At 48.3% G+C, this 22,261-nt stretch overlaps 1 protein-coding gene across 4 annotated transcripts in view; it reads left to right on the top strand.

Moving 5' to 3' along the window:
* CTIF (cap binding complex dependent translation initiation factor) overlaps positions 1-22,261 on the top strand; it is a 145,736-nt gene that overhangs the window by 94,566 nt on the left and 28,909 nt on the right. For 3 of the 4 annotated variants that reach the window (XM_086770331.1, XM_086770333.1, XM_086770330.1), the window contains 2 exons: positions 8,156-8,597; positions 10,359-10,688. In XM_086770331.1, the coding sequence (XP_086626457.1) occupies positions 8,156-8,597; positions 10,359-10,688 (772 nt within the window). The remainder of the gene's footprint in view (positions 1-8,155; positions 8,598-10,358; positions 10,689-22,261) is intronic. The other variant, XM_086770332.1, reaches the window with a different exon arrangement.

The raw sequence follows: 22,261 nt of genomic DNA, 5'->3' as shown, positions 1-22,261 counted from the left end.
TGCCTCCACCCCCCCCACCCCCAGGCAGCGTGTTCCCACCCAAACTGATGAGTGGAAACTCATCCAAGAGAAAGTAAGTTGTGGGAGTGGATCAGACCCTGGCACAGCTCAGCGCATCCATGCGAGCGTTAGGAGTAGCATGAGAGAGGAGGCAGGAATGGGGTCGAGAGGAGACAACTTTTCTTTTGACAGTGAGTCAGACCTGGGTGAACATTTGGGATACTGCTTGGGGTTGTCTCTGGGTTGCAGTAAGCTGACACTCAGATCAGTCCTAGCTCTAGGCTAAGTGCTGTAGCACCCTGAATCATTCTTAAAGAAGCTTATTTAACGTGTGTGATAAAGGCTTCTGGCACACTTAAGTCCACAGTATCTCCTATGCTCCTTGAATCGGCGTTTTACCACATCCCCATGTCGGAAGTAATTGCTTGCCATTGACTTTGGGTCAGCTCATGTGTCTGGACAGCTGTTAGGAGATCCTGTCAAATCTTGCCTTAACTCCTACAGGAAAGACATTTATTTCTTCACTAGAAAGCACTGGTATAAATAGGAGATGGAAAAAACCTAGGATGTCTCCTTGCTTGCAGGTCAAAGAGTCACCGAGGTCTAAAGGAAGACAGCTGAACAAAAAAGCAGCAGGTGGGGGCTCGTACGTACTATTTAGGATGTGTCGTGAGGCACAGGATGGTGGAGGGATGGTGGTGGGCTGTGTCTGTGCATCCTGGCGTGGGTTTAAAGTTTATATCTCTTGGAGGATTATCAGATCTCGGGATAACTGCTGAGCCGGGGTGTATTTTTAAAGGAGGCAGTCTGGAGTCTGCGATATAAGCTCTTTTATTGCATAGTAGTAAAAGGTGAATCTATATTCATTCGAGTCACATTCTTACCGGCAGTCCTGGATCTGTGTGTATTTGTACTCAGCAGATTTTTGGGAAACGTCGTGTACCGTCGTTGTGTCTTTTGGGTTTAAACTGTTTCCATGAAACTGGATTCAGTTCCTTGTCACTGTATTTCCCCATGGTTTTCATGTAGTTTTTTTGAGTCATGTTTACAGTACGCTAAGAATCCAAAACCATAATTCCAAGCAATGTAGTTTCTGCAGAAAACCATTTCCAAGCAATTTCTAGATGAAATCACTGCAGTGATTTCTACACCAGTCTGGGCAGTCACCCTTGAAGTCCAGGGGCTGTCTTCCTAACTGGTTGCCCGCTCTGTGCAACAAGGGCCTCCATCTGGCCATCCCTGATGATTTGTGGGAGATCCAGCAAAGCATTTAAAGAGCTGTTTTGAAGATATCTCACATGCCATCTGTACTTGGGATGTCTTTCCCAAGCTGGTGTTGCAAAACAGCTACTTAAATTCCTCCTGAAGATTCATTTCCATGAAGCTTGGAAGAAAATAGCTGACTCAGGCAGCCTCTGTAGCCAAGCGTTGCAGTATGTGAGGACTTTCGCTGGACTTCAGCAGTAGACAAGTTTGCTCTTCAGTGCTCTGCTGAGTCTGCGCCAATGGACTTTGTGCTGTGTCCTTTCAGCCCAGCAGTGTTGTCTCTGCTCCTGCAGCACAGCCTACAGAATGGGTGCTTATCTGGTGGCCCTGTGAGTGGGGTGTCCATCACTGTCGTGGGAGAAGTAGAGGACACTGATGGTGTGAAGTGATGCTGCAAGAAGGCGTAGAGAGGAAATCAGGTCTGGTTTTGTGTTTGGAAAGGCCAAATCAGTCAGCATCACGTAGCAGAAGGTAGTGCGTCCCGTGATGAACCATGCTTTGCGTCAATCCTGCACCCGTTTTTTGGATGTGTCATTGTGTGAGCACCTTGGTTGTCTCTGTGTGAAGCCCTTCAATTGTAGAATCACAGAACAGTTCGGGTGGGAAGGGACTGTTAAAGCCCACCCAGTCCAGCCCCCCTGCCAGGAGCAGGGACATCTCCAACCAGATCAGGTTGCTCACAGCCGCATCCAACCTGGCCTTGAATGTTTCCAGGGATGGGGCATCCACCACCTCTCTGGGCAACCTGGGCCAGTGCTCCACCACCCTCACCGTAAAATTCAGTGCTACTCTGTTGATTTATAGTGAGTCTAGTTATGTTGTAAAGGCCAAACAAAATCATCTCTAGCAAAGACAGACAGACATGATGTCCATACTCAAGGGAGGGTTGTCTGCAGCAGCTGCACCCCAAGACCAAGACAAGAAGAGTTGTTCCCAGGTAGACTGCTCATCTCAAAGTTTCGTAATGCATTTCCCAGCAGCCAGATGCTGTGTGCCTTATCAAAAAAACATCTCTGCCCTTATAGTGTTGTTCTTCTTGGCTGTGCTTGTCTTCTAGAGTTCATTGTATGTTTTCAAGGATGCATATGTATAAGACCTAAAGCACACGTCATGTCTCGGAGATGATTTTAGATCCTGATCACTACCATTTTGACAGGTGGATTTTTTGTGCTTCCGAAATGCCATGTCCATCCAGACGCGTGGGCTGGGTCTAGTGATTGGGATAGAAATTTAACCCTTGTGACAGAAAGGCATGAAAGAAGTGTGAATAATTTCATTTTTGTTTTCAGGAGTGAACATGACATCTTGTTCCCTTCTCATCTGAGAAAAATGCAAACAAAAATAAAAGTGGAGCCAAGCAAAACCAGTTTGAGAGAGAAAGCCAAAGGGAAAACACACAGAAGTCCTGTATTGTTCATCCTTGGAGCGAGTGGTTGTTGCTTTCTGTGGGGTTTTGAGGTTTTTGATTAAATTATGTGGAAGCATCAAGCTTATTTGAATGTTGCCCACTCTCAACGATAGCAAGGACAGAAAATGGCCGTGCCTGGGCTGTGTTGCTCCCCGCACCAAAGCAATGCTGAGTTATCGTTATACATGCATGTAAGACGTCAGAGTGCCTTTGACGGAGGTAGGCTTAGTGAGGAATACTTTTGGGGGAAGTCAGACCTCTTGAATAGAAATTCAGACCTTCCTCCTCACTATATTAATAGCAGTATTCCGGTTGACCTCTGAGGGCAGAATTAGACCTCCCAGTTTTAGATGCCGTAAAGTTTCACCAGCTTCTAACTGGGATCCTTCAAGCCATCAGGTTTGGACCACGATGTCCCTTAAGTGCCCCAAGCCAGCATTTTTGACCGCAGCAGCACTGCCATGGCCAAAGCCCTCCAGCAGCACCTGCTCAGGGGTGCCAGTCCTGTGGAGCCTCATCACCAAGGTGAAGCAGCTGATCTGGCTGGAATATGCTTAGTTCAGAATGAGTGGGCTGGAGAAATGGGTTTGTTCAGGGGATGTTTCAGAGCACTTTGCCTCTTCCTGCCCTTTCCCTTTTCAGGCTGAGTGTCCTGGGCAGCTAACTAGTACAGCAGGAGGCCACCAGTTACTATCCATCTCTGTGAATTTAACTCTTTCAGTGGTGACTCTAAGTGTTTTATTTAGTTTCCCTCCCTCTAAATGGAAAAATTACTGTGGGATTTTGAAGAGGAAGGTGGGAGAATGGTGGCCCTTTATCCCATAGAGCCAGCCCCACCAGTCCTCTCTTTGCAGGTGCAGTCACTGGGTGCCTTGAGGGTGCTCTGCTCCTCCACCTTTGGGGAGGTGCCACAGATAAGTGGGATTTGGGATCCTCATTAGAATGGAAGATCCCACAGAGCCCATTTCTGCAGCAGGTCTGAATCTGTCCCTTGTAACAGCAATTACTGATTAATCATAGGCATGATAGTAGCAAAGCTGATCATGACATGCTCCTGAGACTTAGCATCATATTCCTGAGCCTGCTCCTGGTACAGAGATTAGCTCCTGCCTGGCCAAAAGAAAGGATAGAGAGAAACTTTCTGTCCACAAATGTGATGAGGACTGGTTTTATTCACCAGAGGGATGAAGGGGGAGCAGAAGGTTTGACTTTGGCCACGGCACCACTCTTCTTTCCCAACTTCTTTCCTGAGTGGATACAAGTCCATATTAGTTGTTAATTGCTGGGTGGCCCTGGCCATGCCCACCAGGTATCAGGCTCTGCACAAAAGCAGGACAAAACCAGCATCCCTCCTCTGCGAGGAGCTTAGCGTGCCCAGAATGGTTTGTCCTGTGGGAGAGTCGCCTGGGATTGAGGACAAGCATGCTTTCCAGGCAGGTTCTTCAAAAGCAAGAGCCAAGATGTCCAGAGCACCCAGTCCCTGACCCCATGGACAGAATCTCAGTCTATTTGGCCATGTGGGATGCTTGGCATCACGGGGTAAATGTCTCAAGTGCCATTGGAGATGTAGCTCCTTACGTCTCAGTATTTGCAGGAATTGCCTAACCAGATCTCCGTGCAACCGCTGGGAGAATGTAACCCCACGTTGTCCTCTGGCTCTCTGCATGCCAGACAAGTGGTGGGGGCTCTGGGAAGACTTGTCTCGCTCGGGGGGATATGAGCAGAGCTGATGGGATGGAGCAACTGTGTTTTAGACCACAGCTGTCCACGTGTCTGGAGTTATTTTCCTCAGCCTTGTGCCTTCAAGCCCCTTTCCTTGGGAGCAAACGATGTGATAAAAACTTGCAGGAATCCTGTGTTTCCGAGCACGTAGGCTGGTAATCACTGAGACAGCTGAAGCCTTAGATTTGTTTGTGGAGGCTCCTCTGACAGAACAGACATTTGTCAGATCTAAATTCTGTTGAAAGGTATTTCATTTAGTTAATCAAATAAAAAAAAATCAGAGGAGAAGCAATAGCAGAAGTGATACCGTCCTATTTCCAGCTTGGCCACCCTGGCTGTCTCCCCTCGGATTTTAGTACTTCTGCAATTTCTTTGTGACTCTGAACGCCTCTTTAGTTTCCGCACTGACCGATGGCCAAATCCCCGGTCCCACTGAAGTCGGGGAATTTTGAGTTGAATCAGCATTTGACCTTTGAAGTGAACATAGTTATTTAATGCTAAATGGAGTGGAGAGGTAAGACACTGCTGTGCTGTCTGGATACTTTTTCTGGTAGCTGAAGTAGAGTCCTCTGCAAGGTGCCATGCCCTTACAGGAAAGCCTGAGCAGAGAGGGACAGCAGAAGGATTTCCTAATAGCTGTGACATTTTTCTGGGGTGAATTCTTCCTTTTCTCAGAGATGTTGTTGTGCGATTCAAGCTTCAGCTGTTCCTCCTTTCGGCACTGCAAGCCTAAAAAACCCTGGGCTGGGTGGTGCCTTTGGGTTCCTGCATGGTCTGGTTCCTGAAGCTCAGCAATTCACCCCAAGCTGCCGTCTTGGCACTGATGCTGCTGCCCTTGAGCAACCTCAAAGTTATTTCCATCAACTCAACCCACAGCGGGTGCATGTGGTGGGGAGGTCTGGTCCCCATCTTCCACCTTCCTGGGGGTCTGGATGTCCCCAGCACCTCGGTCACACCTGAGAGCAAGGATGGGACATCCCAACCTCCTTGGCTTTGTGATGCTGTGCAGTCAAAAAAAGTTTTGAGATCTGGGCCCCATTCTCACTGCTTTGGCACTTCTTCACTGCAGACTTCTATTTCTTCTTGGCTTTCCTTCTTCGCTGGGGTGTTCGGAAGATAAAAGCACACAAAGTCTTTGCCTGAATGCTGAATGATCGTCTAGACCCCTGCCTGCTGCCAAGTCACGGACGTTGCTTCGTGTTTGCCATTCTCCTTCCTTTGCCTTGTATTTCTTGCAATTTCTTTTTCCTAACTTATTTAACTCTGGTGTTTTCCATCCTGTGGTCAGTGACTGCAGAGCTTCGGTTGGTGTTTGCTCTGCCCCTTGCCATGGGGATGTTGCCTTTTAGCTGTTCTGTACAGGGACAGAGCTGCCTGCGCTTTCCCTGTCTCATTGCAAAACCCCCAAACTGAACAATCTTGCACATTCCACATCAGCTTAAGTAGTTTTTTTAATCTTAAACCTTTTTTTTTTTCTTTCACAGCCCTTAAACAGAAACAGCGTGGTTTTTAATATCATTATGTCTTTAAGAAAAAAATGTCCCTGTGTGTATTTCTTGCAGGAATTTACAGCAGAGCTTGGTTCCCAGCTAATTTCTAGGTCTTTTGCCTTACCTCTACTTAAATTAAAGCTGTGTCTGTGTGCATCTTTTACCATTTCTGTGCAATATTCGCAAATTAAATACAGTGGCAGCCTGTCTGGCTAATAACCCAGGAATAAAAATGCACCCAAACAGTTAAACTTACATGTTCAAGACGAGAAGAACAAAACCACAGAAAGCAAATGCGGAATTATATCAGCAAAACTCCTGCACGCTTAAGCCTGTGAGGGCTGAGTACTAGATAAAGAGTTTTAACTAACTTTTATTTTGACATTCCCCCCTTTTAATAAGTGTTGCTCTTTACAAAGCAGTTTATGTGATCGCGTTACTGAGAGGAAACAAAGAAATGCCAGGAAAAGTTGATGTGGAGAATCTGTACTCATAAAATGCTTGTAAGCTCCAGCAAACAGGAAAGCTTCCCCCATCTCCTTCGTTTTGTTTTTTATTCCCTGCCATTCAGCTAGCAGAAAAAAAAAAAAAAAAAAAAAAAAAAATACCACGTTGAATATCTCCAAAAACCGGATTTGGTGGTCTGGGACTAAACAAAAATTCCTTCCACTGCCACCACAAACAAGCCTCTTCGTCCTGCCTTGGCCAAACACGAGCCCTCGCTCTTTATGGTTAAGAGCCAGTTGGCCTTGGAAAATAGGTTTTAACTCCTGGGCATGCCAAGGAACACAGATTTGATGGGCAGATAGCTTTGGCAGGCAGGGCTGTAGACTGTTTAGCCGCTGACCATTGAAATATATTTGTGAATGGCCGCTTCCTTCGTCCAAACGTATTTAGCTGAGCGGTGCAGATGATGAAAATAAAATTAATTGCTATGTGACGGATTTAAAATAAATGCTGCTGTTTATCCGAATGGAGATGGGGGTTTGGGATGAGGCTGAGTGGGACGATTGTAACGGTTACAAAACCAGTGTGGATGCAGACCAATGTGGTGCCCACCGTGCTCACGGTTTCCCTGTTTTGGGGGATGATGCTGGGGAGATGTCCCTTGTGAACCTCCAGCGCCTTGTAAGGAGCAGGAGCCGAGCGTTAAAGCATCCCACGTGCTCTCGGAGCCAATACTGGGCGTTAAAAAGGCAGCAAGCAGGCAGGGAGCTGCTGTCATGCTTAGGACTAACCCTGCAGAGACCCAGGTGGAGGCAGCGAACGCCGGGACTATCTCCATCGTAACTGCGTCCTTGATAATGGCATGCCAGCTCAGCCTTCTCCAGTGGGTAGAGCCGGGCTGCAGCCCGTGTGGAAATCCAAAATGTCCGATGCTGCCAAAGCATTTCTTCTGTTTAACCGTTGTTTTTTCTGGGGACCCGCCATCTGAACTACCAGTTGCGGCCAGTACTCAGGGCCTTGCTCACCTCTTCGGAGTGGCTGTAGTCTTCCACACAAACCATTTCCAGGCAATTCCTCCTCTTTGTGCCTGTTGAATTTCCATATTATCCTCTTGAAGCTGTATTCACCTAACCTCCTGTACCGAGGTGATGATCCTGGCTCCCCATGCTGCCGGAGCTATGTGTGGGCCTCAGCTTCTTCATCCATTCAGGCATCCTCTCCCAGTGTAGCAACAACGAAGGACCTGCATAAAGAAAGGCCAAACACAAAACCACTTGGTGATTTGCTTTTTAGCTTTTTTCTCCCCATTTAGAAATACCTGATACACCTAAAATGGTGCACTGCAAGCCAATGCAGCAATATGCCGTGTTGGTACAGCAGAGGTGGCAAGCGAGAGGAGCAAGCGATGCTGCAGGCCAGGTGTATTAGGAGCTCCTTAGGCCTTCAGAAAAAAATATCTGCTGATATTTCTTACCTGCCTGACTTCCCACTGCTGAGCTAGGATTAACCAGGTCTTACCTGGTTTAGTGTAGTAGCATAGAAAACACAGGAACCCGGGAAAGATTTTCCTGGGATCCGAAGACATGTTATCTAACTGTTCATGAAAACTTTCAGATGAAATATGCCTGTTATTAAAAGAGATTTAGAGGCATGAGTTGGTACTAGGTTGTGTTAGATGCCAAGAAATTGGCTCCCCTTTTGTGGTAGGGAGACCTAGAGAGCACACCTGCCAAGGGCCAGTGTGTTTGGTGGGACAGATGTTCTGTTACCAAACAGGACCATGCAGGAAGGGCTATGCTAATGACTTCCTTTGACTTTCCAGGCGACAGCAAAGACTTCCCAGTGGGAACAAGTCTCAGCAGCACGTAGATCATCAGCAAGGTGGCACCAAACACAACAGGGACCACCAGAAACTCTACCAAGGAGGCCAGGCCCCTCACTCCTCAGGCAGGACAGGCCACCATGGCTACAGCCAGAATCGGAGATGGCATCACAACCAGAAGCACTCGCCCAACGACAAAGAAATGCACAGAAATGCCAAAGAGACTGAGAATTTGAAAATTGAGGACACCTCCATCTGCACGGTGCATATTCCTGTGGAGACACACCGGAGCCCAGAGGCCGTGGAGAAGCAGTCTCAACAGTACCTCCAGGAGTCTGAGACCAAGAGGAAAGACAGTATTCACGAGCGCATTGGGGAAAGACCGAAGATCAATCTGCTTCAGTCTTCCAAAGACAGGCTGCGGAGGAGACTAAAAGAAAAGGTACTATTTCCTAGGGGGACATTGAGTTTCCCTTTTTTCAAGAGTCTGGCTGTTGGCCATTCTCCATACAACGGGTGGGTTGGGCTTAAGGGACCTTTCCATGAATGCACCCAACTTATCTTAGTCTCCCAGTGTTAACACTTCTCTTGAAGTGTCTTCTGCCTCTTCAGGAGGCCTTTTGTTGCTATAGTGCTAGGGCTCTTAGCTCCTTTGTTGAGGTTGCTACCAGCCTGTGTTCTCCAAGAAGGACTGAGAACTCTTCTCCTCCCCATGCAAAGACCCTGGGGGAAGACTGGCGTATATGTGAGCTGTGAAAAGGTGCTCCTTTCCCGGGGGCTGATCTCAGTTGACTGGTTCTTGGTCTGCAGAGCTCATTGGCTTTGTAAAGATATCTAAAAAAGGCTAAATCTGCCTCCACAGTTACAGAGCTTTGACTTTTGAGTGCTGAATAGTTGGAGTCAGCTACTTAAAAGCTGATATCCATTTATCTGGGCCATGAATTGAAATGTCCTTATCTTTCCCCCTTCCTTCCACCAACCCAACAATAACAAAACTATTGCATGCAAGTGACAGAGGAAAAGTCCTTTTTGGAAACAATATTCAGCCTCAGGTTTCTGCGGAATTCAGAGATTGTATCTTCATTTGCTCCCTGTGAAACTCAGATTCTTTCTCTTGAGATTCTTTTGTCAGGCTGGAAAATGCATCCATGGGGCTATCTCCAGTGAGATTTCCAAAATGTGTAGCAAAAATAACCTGAACATATATGATTCCATGGGAGTGCATGTTGGAAATGTATACCTTCGAATGCATGTGCATTTACTATTTATGTATGTGACATGAGGGGGAGGAAGAGATTTTGTTAGTTATTTTTATATTCTTGAAAGCAATGGGAGTACCGCAGAGACTTTCAGAGTGTTCATTTTAATGCTCTCTCTGTGAATTTATGGTCTTATAAGAAAAACATCACATAAGCACCCATTCTTAGTGTTGTGGGTGTAGTCAACACAAGTGGTCTCCTGATGGGTGTTTTGGACAACTCCCAACTGCCAGTTGGCGTTGGAGTTGTCCGAAAAGTTGCTACAGGTTTGTATTGTACAGCACATTTTAAGATTGAACTAGAGGAGGAAAAAGGAGCAGACCGTAGCAAGCAGGGTGCACGCCTTACGCTGAGGGAGAGGGACAAATGCATAATTAAATGTTGAAAAGAAGCAATAAATTCTATGGTAGTGACGTGAAGTGAGAAGTGTAACAGTCAAGTGGTGGAAAAGTTGAGTTTTTGTAATGCCAGGATCACGTGATGTCTTTGATCTCAATTTAGATCTTTAAATATACATTAAAAAGTAGATATTTTTGTAGGGTTGTTATCTGAGCATTTTACAAACATCAGTGCACTTTCAAAATAGAAGCAAAAAAAAGTCTTTTATCAGCATGTTACAGACACCTCCAGAAACCTGTCCGAGGTGCCAAAGGCAGTCAGAGTGGTCAGACCTTGGCATCCTGGCTCAGGACCCTCAAGCACATCTTCTCCATGAGCTGAGGGGGAGGACTCTGGGATTGCATGCTGTGGGAAGTGGGGAAATTGAATATTTCTGGGTCGGAACTCATTCACTCCTGGTTTTCAGTGCTGAGATGAGACCATTGTGCCTGTAAAAGATGCTTTCATTTTTCTATGTCTGTTTATATGTTTCCCGAATCCCCTTCCCCCTTTGCTGTTTCTGGAAGGACAAGGGCTGATATATCTGTTTTTTCCTTGTGTAACAGACGCCTTGTCTTTCCCTTTTCACGGACCAGGACGAAGTCACAGTGGAAACCACCAATCCTGAAAAGAACAAAATGGACAAATTAATTGAAATCCTCAACAGCATGAGGAACAACAGCAGCGATGTTGACTCCAAGCTCACCACCTTCATGGAGGAGGCCCAGAACTCTACCAACTCAGAGGAGATGCTAGGGGAGATAGTCAAGACCATTTACCAGAAAGCAGTGACAGACCGCAGTTTTGCTTCCACAGCAGCCAAGCTCTGTGACAAAATGGCCCTCTTCATGGTAGAAGGAACCAAGTTTCGGAGTCTGCTTCTCAACATGTTGCAGGTAATGAGATAAAATTAGTTGGTCAGATGCCTGCAGCTTCGCCCCACCTGATCTTACCGTGCATTCGGACAGGAGCTGAGCTGTTACCAAATTCCTGTTGAACCCCGTTGATGAGAGGAGAAGTGTACCTGTAATTTTGTCTGTGTACATCTTTAATGGTTATCATAGATAACGTGGCACAGAGGGCATTGTCAAGTTGCTCTTTGTTCCCACTTCATGAGCCATACGTGGAATTATGGTATCTCACACCACAGCCCATCTGTGAAATGAATGTGAAGAGAAGTGAGCTCGAAGGGTCTTACAACTGAGGGTCTTTGCTGCTCTTTTCAGCTGAAGTCCATGTCAACACCAGAGATATCAAGTTACGTCACGGTCCTTGAGTAGGCTGTTGGTTGTGTCACCTGGCTGATGGGCTCGCTCCTGGTTTCTCATTGCAGCCCAGACAGAAATAATTTGTGTATTTGATAATTATTCTAAGTGACTTGTTTATTGGTATACGCAGCGCTAGTTGATTGTTCTGCTCCAAAACCATCAGCAACAGCAAAATTGGGGAGAAAAAAGCAGTGGCTCTAATAATTGGTTGGTGATAATGGTGAATGATGGGGAAACAGGACTGGATCACCTGCCCACGATCAGCTGTGGGGAGTGTGTTTTTCTGTACCACCACCATCTGTGGTGGGATTGCTTTCTGGGGAGGGTGCCGCATGGACCTTTGTCTTTCTGCCTCTCTGGAGACAGGACACGTAGAGCTGAAACCATGAATTCCCATCCTTAACTTAATACACGTTTCCATTTGGCTGTTCCCTCAAACACACGTGTCATGTGCGGCATGTGCAAGGCTCTTGTTTCATTTCTGTTCTCTGCACATGTTCGGTGCCCACCATCACTCTGGTTTTTGACACATTTTCTTGCTCTTGTCGGAGATTGTCCCTTAGATGCTGTACCTGGCTGGCTGTGCCTTGAGCAGGCTACGTAGGCTTTTGGGCAACACAGGAAGCAGGGGAAAAAGTTTCGAAAGAAAATAATGGAAATCAATATTTAATGTAACCTAAGATATTTCTGCCAAGTCCCTGGTCTGGTTTGGCCTCTTTCATTGTTCTGGGCACAGCATCTCTCCTTGCGCCTGCCACTGCTTTTCCACTCTCCCCTGGAAAGCCCTTGGGCAGCACACGTCTGCCCGTCGCATCTACCAAGCAGTGATTTTTTTCCTCATTGATTTATTTCCAAAGCTATTATAAAGCAGGAGGAGATGAATTGCAGTCAACATCAGTCCTAGATTTAGCAGCAAGGGGCTGGAGGGAGCTCTGCTTCCTCTGAGCATCCCACTGTTCGCATGCCAGGTCAACTTGCTTTCTTGTCCTGCCCCCACCTTTCCACCCCTACCAACAGACCCTACTAATTTATACTGCAGCACCATCTGCAGTAATAACTGGCTTCATATTCAGCTCTTCACAGAATGTAGGATAAATAATATATCTTATATCTCCAGAGATTCCCAAAGTGCTTCCCAGGAACTTGTAGCCGTCTCGGTGTGATGGCAGTGTGATGTCCGTTGTGGAAAGCTGGGAAGAAATGAAATGCGAAGAGCGAGCAGGGTGTGCGGGTGACTGATTTCATGTGCAAGAGCATAGTGAAATATGGAAAAGGGATTTGCTCAGCCCCAAACCGCATCTCTTTTCAAAATGTCTTGATGGAGCAAAAAGTGACAGATCACTTCAGGTCAAAAGCAAAGTGCTATGTGAAATTAAATAATTTAACATTTCCTTTCTGATAGTGAAGAATTTTTATTTTCTCCAAGCACAGGATGTTTTTCCAACCCAAATAATCGGATGCATTCACATGATTCATGAAATATTTCAGTCAGCCCAAAACTGGGATTTTTTTGTGATGCAGTTAGGCTTGATAGCCCTAGCTGGAGACAGACCCGGGTGTGAAGCACAAAAGACTCGTTGCAGCTGCCTTGATGTGAAAAAAAAGGGTTGATGATATTGATATATGATATATTATCAATATCACTGGAATAATATATGGATATTATGGAATAATATGGATAGCATGCTGATATTATGTGGGTAACTGATATATTAATATATCTATATGATATATTGATATAGGGTTGATGATACAATGTTGATCTATCAATATATGGAGATATATATCAATATCAATATGATATATTGATATATGGCTGATGATATAACATTCTTCAGGTCCAGTCCTGGCTCCTCCGCAATCAGATGTTTGCTAGGTCATCAGCCATTGCTAGATAATTTAGCATTAATTAAAAAAAAAACAAACGAAACTTTTAATACAACGCTTGCCCCAGAGCTGGATTTGTGTCTCTCTAGCACCTTTCAGACTAAGCTGATCCCCGGACGTAAGGAGCTCGGCTCGCCAGGCACCGGCGAGCTGGGGAATTACTCTGCCGGGGTGTGATAAATTGGGATCAACGTGATCAGCCCCCCCCCCAGCACTGCTGGCGCCTGAGGCCGGATCGCTCACCCCTCCATCTGCTCTCGGCAGATGCTCTTGTTTTGTAGGGGCTTGTTTGTCCCTTTCTCTCAGGACTGCGGTGGCAACGGCTCAGCCTCACCGGAGGATCTCATAAATTAATGCATTAACCCGCTGAGACACCCTGCCAGCATCCCGGTACCTATAGGCAGCATCCCTATACCTCACAGGACCTTAAAGGAAGCAGCAAGGGGTTTTCTCACACAAAGGCAATAAATGTGAGAAACTGGCTTTCTAACCTGGCTTCTCATGTATTTTCAGCTGTTGGCAGAGTGCTTGCGCTCAGAGGCTCCGCATGTTCGCGGCTTATCTGAGGGGACTTGTTTTGATCCCAAAACAGATGCCAGCACCGCGGCATGGGAATGCTGTCAGGTCATCCCCTTCTCCGCTCCTCTACAGAGCATCCCCCCGGCTGGCGTTGCACCATTTCAGGCTCTAAGGGGATCTATCAGAAAAACTCTAGTTTGAATTTATCCCTCACTCGGTGTTTTAGTCCCAAATCTTGCCTGAGTCATGAATTTGGGTGCTGCCAACCTTTTGGATGCTGAAGGGAGAGGCGGAAAGGGGAGTGAGCGGCTCTGGGAGATGCTGCTGTTTGGGGACCTGGCGCTGGGGGAGGTCAATTGGATTTGATTTTCTGCTCATGGAGTTCGGTACAAGGAGCAATTTCGGGCTACGGGAGCCCTTGGGCTGGGCCCGGGGAGCTTGGGCAGATGGAAGCGTGCAAGAACATCTAGGTGGACACCTATATAGTTTCTTCACCCCTCTAGAAATACCTTATTAATTAATAAATTGAAAGTAAATCTGTGAGAGGTTTCACTTACTGGCATGTCCAGGCTGCACTACTTTTTTTTTCTTTTGGTGGGGGGGATGTTAAGCAACGTGCCACAAACCCTTCACATGTAACATAAGTTGGAGTATTCTGCTGTTGAAATGGCCGTGCTCTTTATAGCGGAGCTGTGTCTGCATCTGAGCTATGCAGAGGCAAGTGTATTATTAGAGTGAACATCACTGGGGCTGTAACTGTACACTGCTCCCCTTAGCAACCGCGGCCAACAACACATCAAACAGAAGGCTGATACCTTCTTTTAATAAAAAAAAAAAAAAAAAAACGTACCGCACCACGAAATGAACATCTCCAGTGGAGCCCACTGCGGAGGCAGTGCCTGGTACGTCCCTGCCGTTGGAAGTGCCTTGGACCACTTCTGGTGGTCATGTCGACCACAGCCAGGAAGGCGGCCAAAAATCTGTTGTTGTCAGCCCAGGCAGAGGATGGAAGAGGAAAATTTAGGTTGAATCGCTTCTTGGGATGTAGATGTTGTGGCATTAGGTACTGGAGAATTGATTGATTCCCTTTGGTAAATCAGGGCACAAAGGGAAGTGTTTACTGTGCTGAACATGAGGATTTGGGAGGAATGAGCTGAAATCCCTCGTCTCCTGTAGGCTTCCTCTTTATTTGAGCGAGCAGCTTAAGCTTCCAGGGACAGCAGCCTTTCTGTGTGGTGAGAATAAAGACACCAAGGGGATACTGCGGAAAGTGAGACGTGGAAATAATACACACAGTTAATGCTGAAAGGGAGATTTTTTTTCTGCCGTAACGTGATTAATGTCTGAATCTTCAGCAGGAAACAGTTTGTAGTTTGACAGAGGTGGAGACAGGAGGATCTGAGCACTGCTGAAGAGTATCTGACCTGTGCCCCATGTCCAGCATTGACTGCAAAACCCATCGGCCCTCTTTCCATGGCTGTTTTTAATTTAATTTAGTCACAGATGGTCCAGTTCGTGCACAGAAAACACAGTGGTACCACTTGTCTTGGAAAAGGCATGGCCCAGGGGAGGTCAGAGAGGTTACTTCACTGAAAGATAGGGGAAAAGAACATCCCGAGGTCCCTGGAGCAAACCCCAAGGACAGAAATACGTGGGTTTACATGTTCAGCTCCATGGAGCAGCACCACATCCACCTCTTCAGTTTGTTCACGAGCCAAACATTGCTGCCTTTGGCTGCTCTTCCAGAAGAGTTTGATGAGCTCTTCGCAAAGCAAGGTGGTGATTCAACGGGGAAGGCCTCCTCAGCTCGAGCTGCTCCCCACCGCTCTTCTCAGGGGTTGAGGGACATCTAGGGGGTGAACCTCAGAGTTGATGGAGGAGCCCAGCACAGGCAGAGAAATAGCAAATGACACTGCTTTTGTGTAAACACCTTCATTTGGGGGTTTGCAGAAACTTGCAGAGCTTGGAAACCTTCTTCCTTGCATTTCTACGCTGATGTTGACAGCGCTCTCCTGGTTTTGTAAACCATGGTGGGACTCGCCAACGGAAGCCTCCTGCTAAATGCAGCTTTGGATGGGATTTATTTTGTGTGCACCCAGGGGATTCAAAGGCAATTCTAAATCCGTGCACACACATGTATGTGTTGTATATATACAGGCTTGGAGGGGGACGGGTAGCACAGCCCCATGGGTGACTCCGAGGAGCATCCTCAGCTCTCAAGCACGGAGAGGAGGAGGAGCGGGAAGGAGACGCATTCCCTCGTTTGCCCCTAGTTGTGTCTCTGAAGATGCTCTGTAATTCTGTAACAAAATATTTATTATTTTATTTGTATTATTATTTATTACTTTATTATTTTTAAAATTATGTGTTTCTGTTTCATCCTGTATTGCTTTGTTATTTTTAATAATTTTCTATTTTTATTATACTTCTTCAATTATTTTGCAGAGTCATCCAGGGCCAAGCGTAACCCTTGCAAGTGTCAGCAAGCGGGCAGGAGAGCGAGCCAGGGGAGCGGGTTGGCACCCCGCCCGCGCCGGCAGGTGAACGGCAGAGCCAGGCATTGTTACCCATGACTCTGGCCAAGCCATCGCCGTCTCCTCGTAGTAGTAACGCTCGCTCGCCTTTGCTCTTGAGCTTACGGGAGCCGCTGGCAGACCAGGTCCCACGCTGGTCTGTGAGTTATTGGAGAGCCCCGGATTGAATGTCGAGCTGCGTGCTTTGAACTTACCGCTTTTCCCAAGCGAAGGGGTGGCTGTAGGAGCCGTCTGGCTCTTTTGCAGCCTTTCCATGATGCGAGAACGTGGCAGGGGCAAGGCAGCACCGGGCATCACCTCTTTGGAGGCTGTTGGTGGGATGAAGTGGGGTTTAATGGAGGGCAGAAAGAGATTTAACCCAAGATCTGGGGTTTTATTGGAATGCAAAAATTAAAAAAAGGCAACAATTTCCCACTGATAGGAAGGAGGGGACGGGGACAGGAGCTGTGCCCCACAAGCATGGGGAGCCCTTCAAGCTGGAAAGAGCTGAGCCAGACCCCAGATTAAATCGACTGCTGGGTTACACTGCACATCAGTCCTCAGCTTGAGCCCAGGGCTGGGTTTCAGGGCTTGCAGCCCCTCAAGGAGTTGAATCGCAGCTGGAGGTGGCCACAGGGCCACTGTGCACCAGTGGGCATCACAGGGGATGCCAAGGAGGCCAAAGCCTTAATAGTTTCAAGAGTGGCGTATTTGACTTGAATTCAGTGTACTGGTAGGATTTTATATTGCAATGCTCAGGTATGTCATGAAACAATAGCCATCACCTCCTTTACTCCGTAAATAAGTTGTGTGTGGTTTCTTCTGGCTTCTTTTCTCCCTGGAGGGACCGAGGCTGTAAGGCCATGGTGGGGACTGGCCCCAGCTGCGGCGCATGGTGTTTCCTCAGGGGTGGTACTTGGTGTCCCATCATCTCCCTTGGCCAGTGGCTGCCCTATCTGAGCATCTTCCAGTGGTGGTGGGACCCAGCAGAGATTCCTCTTGGTCCTGCAGGCTGGTGGTGAGCGATATCAGGAGCATCCCTGGCTGAGCTGCTGCCTGCAAAAACCACGGCCAAGTTCAGACCAGGGGCGCTTTGGCGGGACACCCTCGCACACCCTGTGCATGGGCTGCAACACGGAGGCAACGGGGAGCAGAGGCTCCGCTGGGCTCTAGGTGGAGACTGCAGACTGCGCAGCCTGCCTGCAGCTCTGGGCCAGATCCAGGCAGCGGGCTGCCGGTAAGGTGGGCTGCTAGCTGCTCCCAGACATTGCTGGTGGGGGAGGATGTTCAGGGCGGCGCAAGGTCCCCCTGGGGCTTTAGTAGAAGAGGCAGGAAAAAAAAACAACTCAAAATCCATTTATCCATTGATTGAGAGGTGAGGAAATGCCTGAGGATACTCACTCCACCCACTGTGCTGGTGGCACTTCAGCATTGAGATCTCCTCAGACCAAGCTGGGTTGGCATCAGCTCCAACTCTCCGTTTCCTCCTCAAAGACTCAAATCCAACCCCAGGATGGGGGAGCACATTCCTACCAGCCCAGGGACTCCGCCAGCCTAAGGCACCCTCCTGCCAGACCATCTGCTCCTGCTTACTCCAGCATAAATCCGGCTCAGGCTGCTGCAGCAGCCCAGAGGTGGGGATTTCGGGGTGCTGTGAGGTTGGGAGATCCCTGCTGCCGAAAATCGCAGCCACCCTGCCATCCCCAGCCCTGACCTTAGCTGGTTCTCTTTGCCCTGCCTGATTTTTTGGAGGCTTCTCGGCACCTCTTGCAATGAAGATAAGCCCCACAGTCCATCACCCTGCCTGCGATCCATCCTACAGACCCCCACATCCCCCAGTCCCTTTGCTAAGGGACTGGCAGAGGAGCCTGCTGGAGAAACCAACGCCAGGGACGTCACCTCCTGAGCCAAGGCCAGGGCAGACACGGGTGTCAGCGTCAGCCCAGTGCTCAGGCTTTGGTGGAAGGGCAGTGGGGAGGGCAGCACCTCTTTTTCTTCCCTGGGAATGGAGGAAAACGGGATAGTTTGTGCTTTACCCATCCCTAGCATCGCTCGGCTGTGGGTGCATGGGATAGAGGGGATGCTCTTGTTCTTGTCAGCCAGGCTTTTGCAGGAAATCTCCTTTTTTTAAAGGATTTCTAGCGGAGCTGCAAGAATTTGTACCAAATTTAGTTTCTAACTGAGTGGGCTTGACTGATGTGCCCAAGCACAAGTGGATTTTGACTGATCTTTACAGCTGGCCTGCCATGGTGGCACCCTGGAGGGACGGTCCCACGGGCCTGCAGCGTGGGTGTCACAGCACGGGCACCCTCAGCATCCCGTGACCAGGCTCAGGCTCAGTTTTTTTTTCACCACTGGATGTGGGTATCATTTTGTACAGCCTCATTTTTTTCCTGCTGCTGACACTTCGATGAGCAAATACAAAATGATGACATGAAATGGCTTCGGTGGGAAGAGGTCCAAGAGCGAGGGAGCTGGAGGATACGTGGCAGGTGAGAAATGAGATGCTTGAGGAGCGTTTCAGGTCCCTGTTTCACACCTGGCTGGCAAACAGGGCTGATACCAATGCAAAACACAGCATCCAGGTCTTGAGGACAGGAGTAAACAAAGCGTGGCTGGATGATGCCGCGTGTCCTCTGGTCTCATCAGTGGTGCTGCCACCCATGAGGTCCCCCTCTCCTCCTTCACCAACCATCCAAAACCAGTGCTTCTTTCTCCCTTCCCAGTGAGAAATTCCTCCACTTTTCTTTCTTTCTTTCTTTTAATTACTATTGCTCTGCAAATTATTATTTTAACAAAGAAAGTGTGGGAGGAGCATCTCTGGCAGCGCTAGGAACCCAAACTCAGCAATATCGCCTCCAGTCCAGGAGCAGCAGGAACTGAAACCGCAGACAGTGAGAGCAGAGTGTGCACCAGCTAAGGAAAACAACGTCAGTCTGGAAAAACAAAACCTTGCCATTTCTGCTTCCTTAATAAGAATAAGGTGTGTTTCCCTGCATGTCTTAATTATTCCAGCTGGTGCCATCCGGTGTTTTTACACGGTGATGCTCACAGTCAGCCGCTATGCCAACATGCTGCAAAATCTGCCGTGGCAATCATGAGCATCCCTTTAGAGACTGAAAACAATTGGAGGGATCAAGGGAGTTTGCAGGTTCATGTTGTTTTCTGCAGCTCTTTTCTGTAAGTTTATTTTTTTCTGGTGCAGACAGGCAGCTTCAGAGGAATTGTAAGGCGTTCCGTACCTGTATGCTTCAGAGGACAAGCGGAAAAGACTAATGCGTCTTTTATATCCATTTATAAAAAGCAGCCAAATACATTTGCTTTAATAGAAGCTCCCTGGCTTCGTAGGATTTGTTAATATTAGCCCCTGAGGAAGATGTTCTGAGCTCTTTTGTGTAAGTAACATTTTTTTAGTGGACTGGTACTTCACCTCAAACTCCTGGCTTTTGGTGGTCACTTGTCCCCCATCACAGAGAGCCTGGAGCTGCATTTCCAACAGGGAATTTGGCACCAGTACCTGATGCCCTTCAGATGCTTGGCCACGGTGATGGGAGAGATGGAGTGAAAAGCAGCCGGAGGAGATAAGAGTGTTGTCAGCCCCTTTGCTTTCCAGCATATTTGCACAGCGGCGTTGAGTGCTGGGCCAGAGCCACCACCTCCCTGCAGACTAAACAGTTGCAATGTTTTCTCCCATGACCGAAAGAATTTAGAAAAGGGTCCCGATATGAAACTTTACACGAACTCTGGGTGCCACGAATATCTCTGGCTGGGAGTCTGTTAACTCCTCCAGTTCCCTCCTAACCCATGTGATTCAATCTCTGGGCAGAAGAAGGGAAAACCCTCAACAAATCTGGCTGTCTGCCTGCAGGACCCCCCTGTGCTCTCCCACCCACCACGTTTTCATGCATCCATCTTTCTTTTCTGTGCTTTCTTTTAAAGGAGAAAGCCAAGATATCTGGCAATAATGGAGCTCTGGAGTCCTCAGTTCAGGAAAGACATGGACCTGTTGGAGCAGGTCCAGAGGAGGCCGTGAAGATGATCAGAGGGCTGGAGCAGCTCTGCTGTGAGAGAGCTGGGGCTGTTCAGCCTGGAGAAGAGGAGGCTCCGGGGAGACCTGAGAGCGGCTCCCAGTGCCCAAAGGGGGCTGCAGGAAAGGTGGGGAGAGACTCTTCAGCAGGGCCTGGTGTGACAGGACAAGGGGTGATGGTTTTGAACTAGAAGAGGGGAGATCCAGACTGGATATAAGGAAGGAAATTTTTACCTTGAGTGTGGTGGAACGCTGTCCCAAGTTGGCCAGAGAGGTGGTTGATGCCCCATCCCTGGAAACATCCAAGGCCAAGTTGGCCGGGGCTCTGAGCAACCTGATCTGGTTGGAGATGTCCCTGCTCCTTGCGGGGCGGGGGGGTTGGACTGGATGGGCTTTGAAGGTCCCTTCCAGCCCAAACCATTCTATGATTCTGTAATGCCCCATGCCTCTTGGGCCTGTTTGTAGGTATCTGTGTGCACTGGGGTCCATTTGGAGGTTGTCTGCTTCCCTGCACCACCCAGCTCAGGGGCTTCCCCTTCAAGGGCAGTTTTTGGGGATGAGGGAAGCCACCGGAGCATTATTGATCCATCGATTCTGGCTCGCAGAGAAGTAGAGGTCAAGCTTCATTGTCTTGCACTCCACAGCCAGCTCAGCAGATTGATGGTCCCACCTCATGGTGAAGCACCACCAAATGCACACTCGCTAGAAAGATCTTAGCATCCCACAGAGAAAGCATCTTAATTCCAGCTCCTGGGCACCTAGGAGCATCCCTCCTAGGACTGAGCTGACGTAAACAAGGAACACCTGTGCAGAAAAGCTCCTGACAACAAACAGCATTAGGTGTCTGCTTTTTTTTCCCTTGCCTGGTTTCATTCATGCATGAGCAGGCTGACATTTCAGTGGCTGCAGCTTCATTTGAAATGCAAGTGGAGTTTCTCCCAGCTGCTGTGCCAGGATGAAGCAGCACCTTCCTCCGTGGCCACTTTTCCTCCTCTTATTTCCCTCTTTGCAAACTCTGCCTGTCCCTGTAGACTCCTCAGCACCTCCACTTTACAGAGAGGACACACTGCATCTGCAAAGCTGAGCATCTCCGGCTGTGGCATTTGCAAGCAGGATCCATCCATCAGCCTCCGTCGAGTCATTGCCCCACGTTGGCACTGGGCATGGGATGGGCATTTTTTCAGGCACAGAAGTGGTCTCTGAGCAGATGCTGGGGATGGTGTTGGAACTCTGACCTTGTCTGGATGTGAGGGAGGGCTTGAAAGCTGCCCGCCAAGCCATCCCCACCTGTATAAAACAGCCCCCATACACTTGTTTGGGGAATTTCTTCTGACCATCATGGTTTTACACTGAGCTCATGCTTTGGGGAACACGGCCCATGGGCTGAGAGATTTATATTGATATCTTTTTCCATGCAGTGCAGGTGCCAGAGCCGCTGCAGATTCTGAGATGGGCAGGGATCCACTGTGCTTGGTCCCCTCTCTTCCTACCACCTCCATGTAAGCAGGGACGGGATCGCTGACCCGGGAACAGGATGCTCTGGGAGACATGGATGCTTTACCTGCATCTCAGGGAACAGCTGCCCAAGAGAGGACTCACGGTGTCTCCCAACATCCAGAAGTAATTCAAGGTTTTCCCATGCATGCTCACAAAGGCAAAAGGCACATCATTACCTCAGTGTTCTGGTAGGATCGGGTTGTAACAAATATAGCGAGGATCTTCTGCAACACCCCAGAGGAGCAAGTCTGGTGTGAAGGCTCAGGAGCTGCCTCCTCCGGGTGTTACAGCCACGGGACATCTGCAGGGCTGGGTCAAACAGACACCCCAGCTGCTCTAACGACAACCCAGTAAGAAAATTAACTTATATTTCTTCATGGTCGCTTGTTTCTTCCCACCAGTCCCTCTCCACGGAAGAGGTACCATTGGTTCCCGATGTCCGTGTGCCTTGCCATCTGTCCGAGTCCCTTCGGTCGCTGTAGGGTCTGGCTGGGGCGAGCAATAACGTTTTGCTGCATGATTGTGTCTGGGTTCATGGAATAACAGAGCTCTGAAGTGTTGATAAACTGCTGTTATCCAGCTGAGCTGACATCCTGGCACCTGTTTGGGAATCCAGGAAGGTGCTGGATAGGAAGAGCAGCAATAAAAATTAAGTAATGAGAAAGACAACTCTGTCACCTAGGTACCGCTGGAGGAGGTGCTGGCAAACATCCTCTGGTGAAGCAACCGGAGCTTCCAGAGCATCCTGCTCTGTTTTT

This window comes from Chlamydotis macqueenii, chromosome Z, assembly GCF_036417535.1.
Source record: "Chlamydotis macqueenii isolate bChlMac1 chromosome Z, bChlMac1.mat, whole genome shotgun sequence".
NCBI lineage: Eukaryota > Metazoa > Chordata > Aves > Otidiformes > Otididae > Chlamydotis > Chlamydotis macqueenii.
The sequence above is the reverse complement of the archived record's forward strand: the minus strand, read 5'-3'. Positions and strand labels throughout refer to the sequence as shown.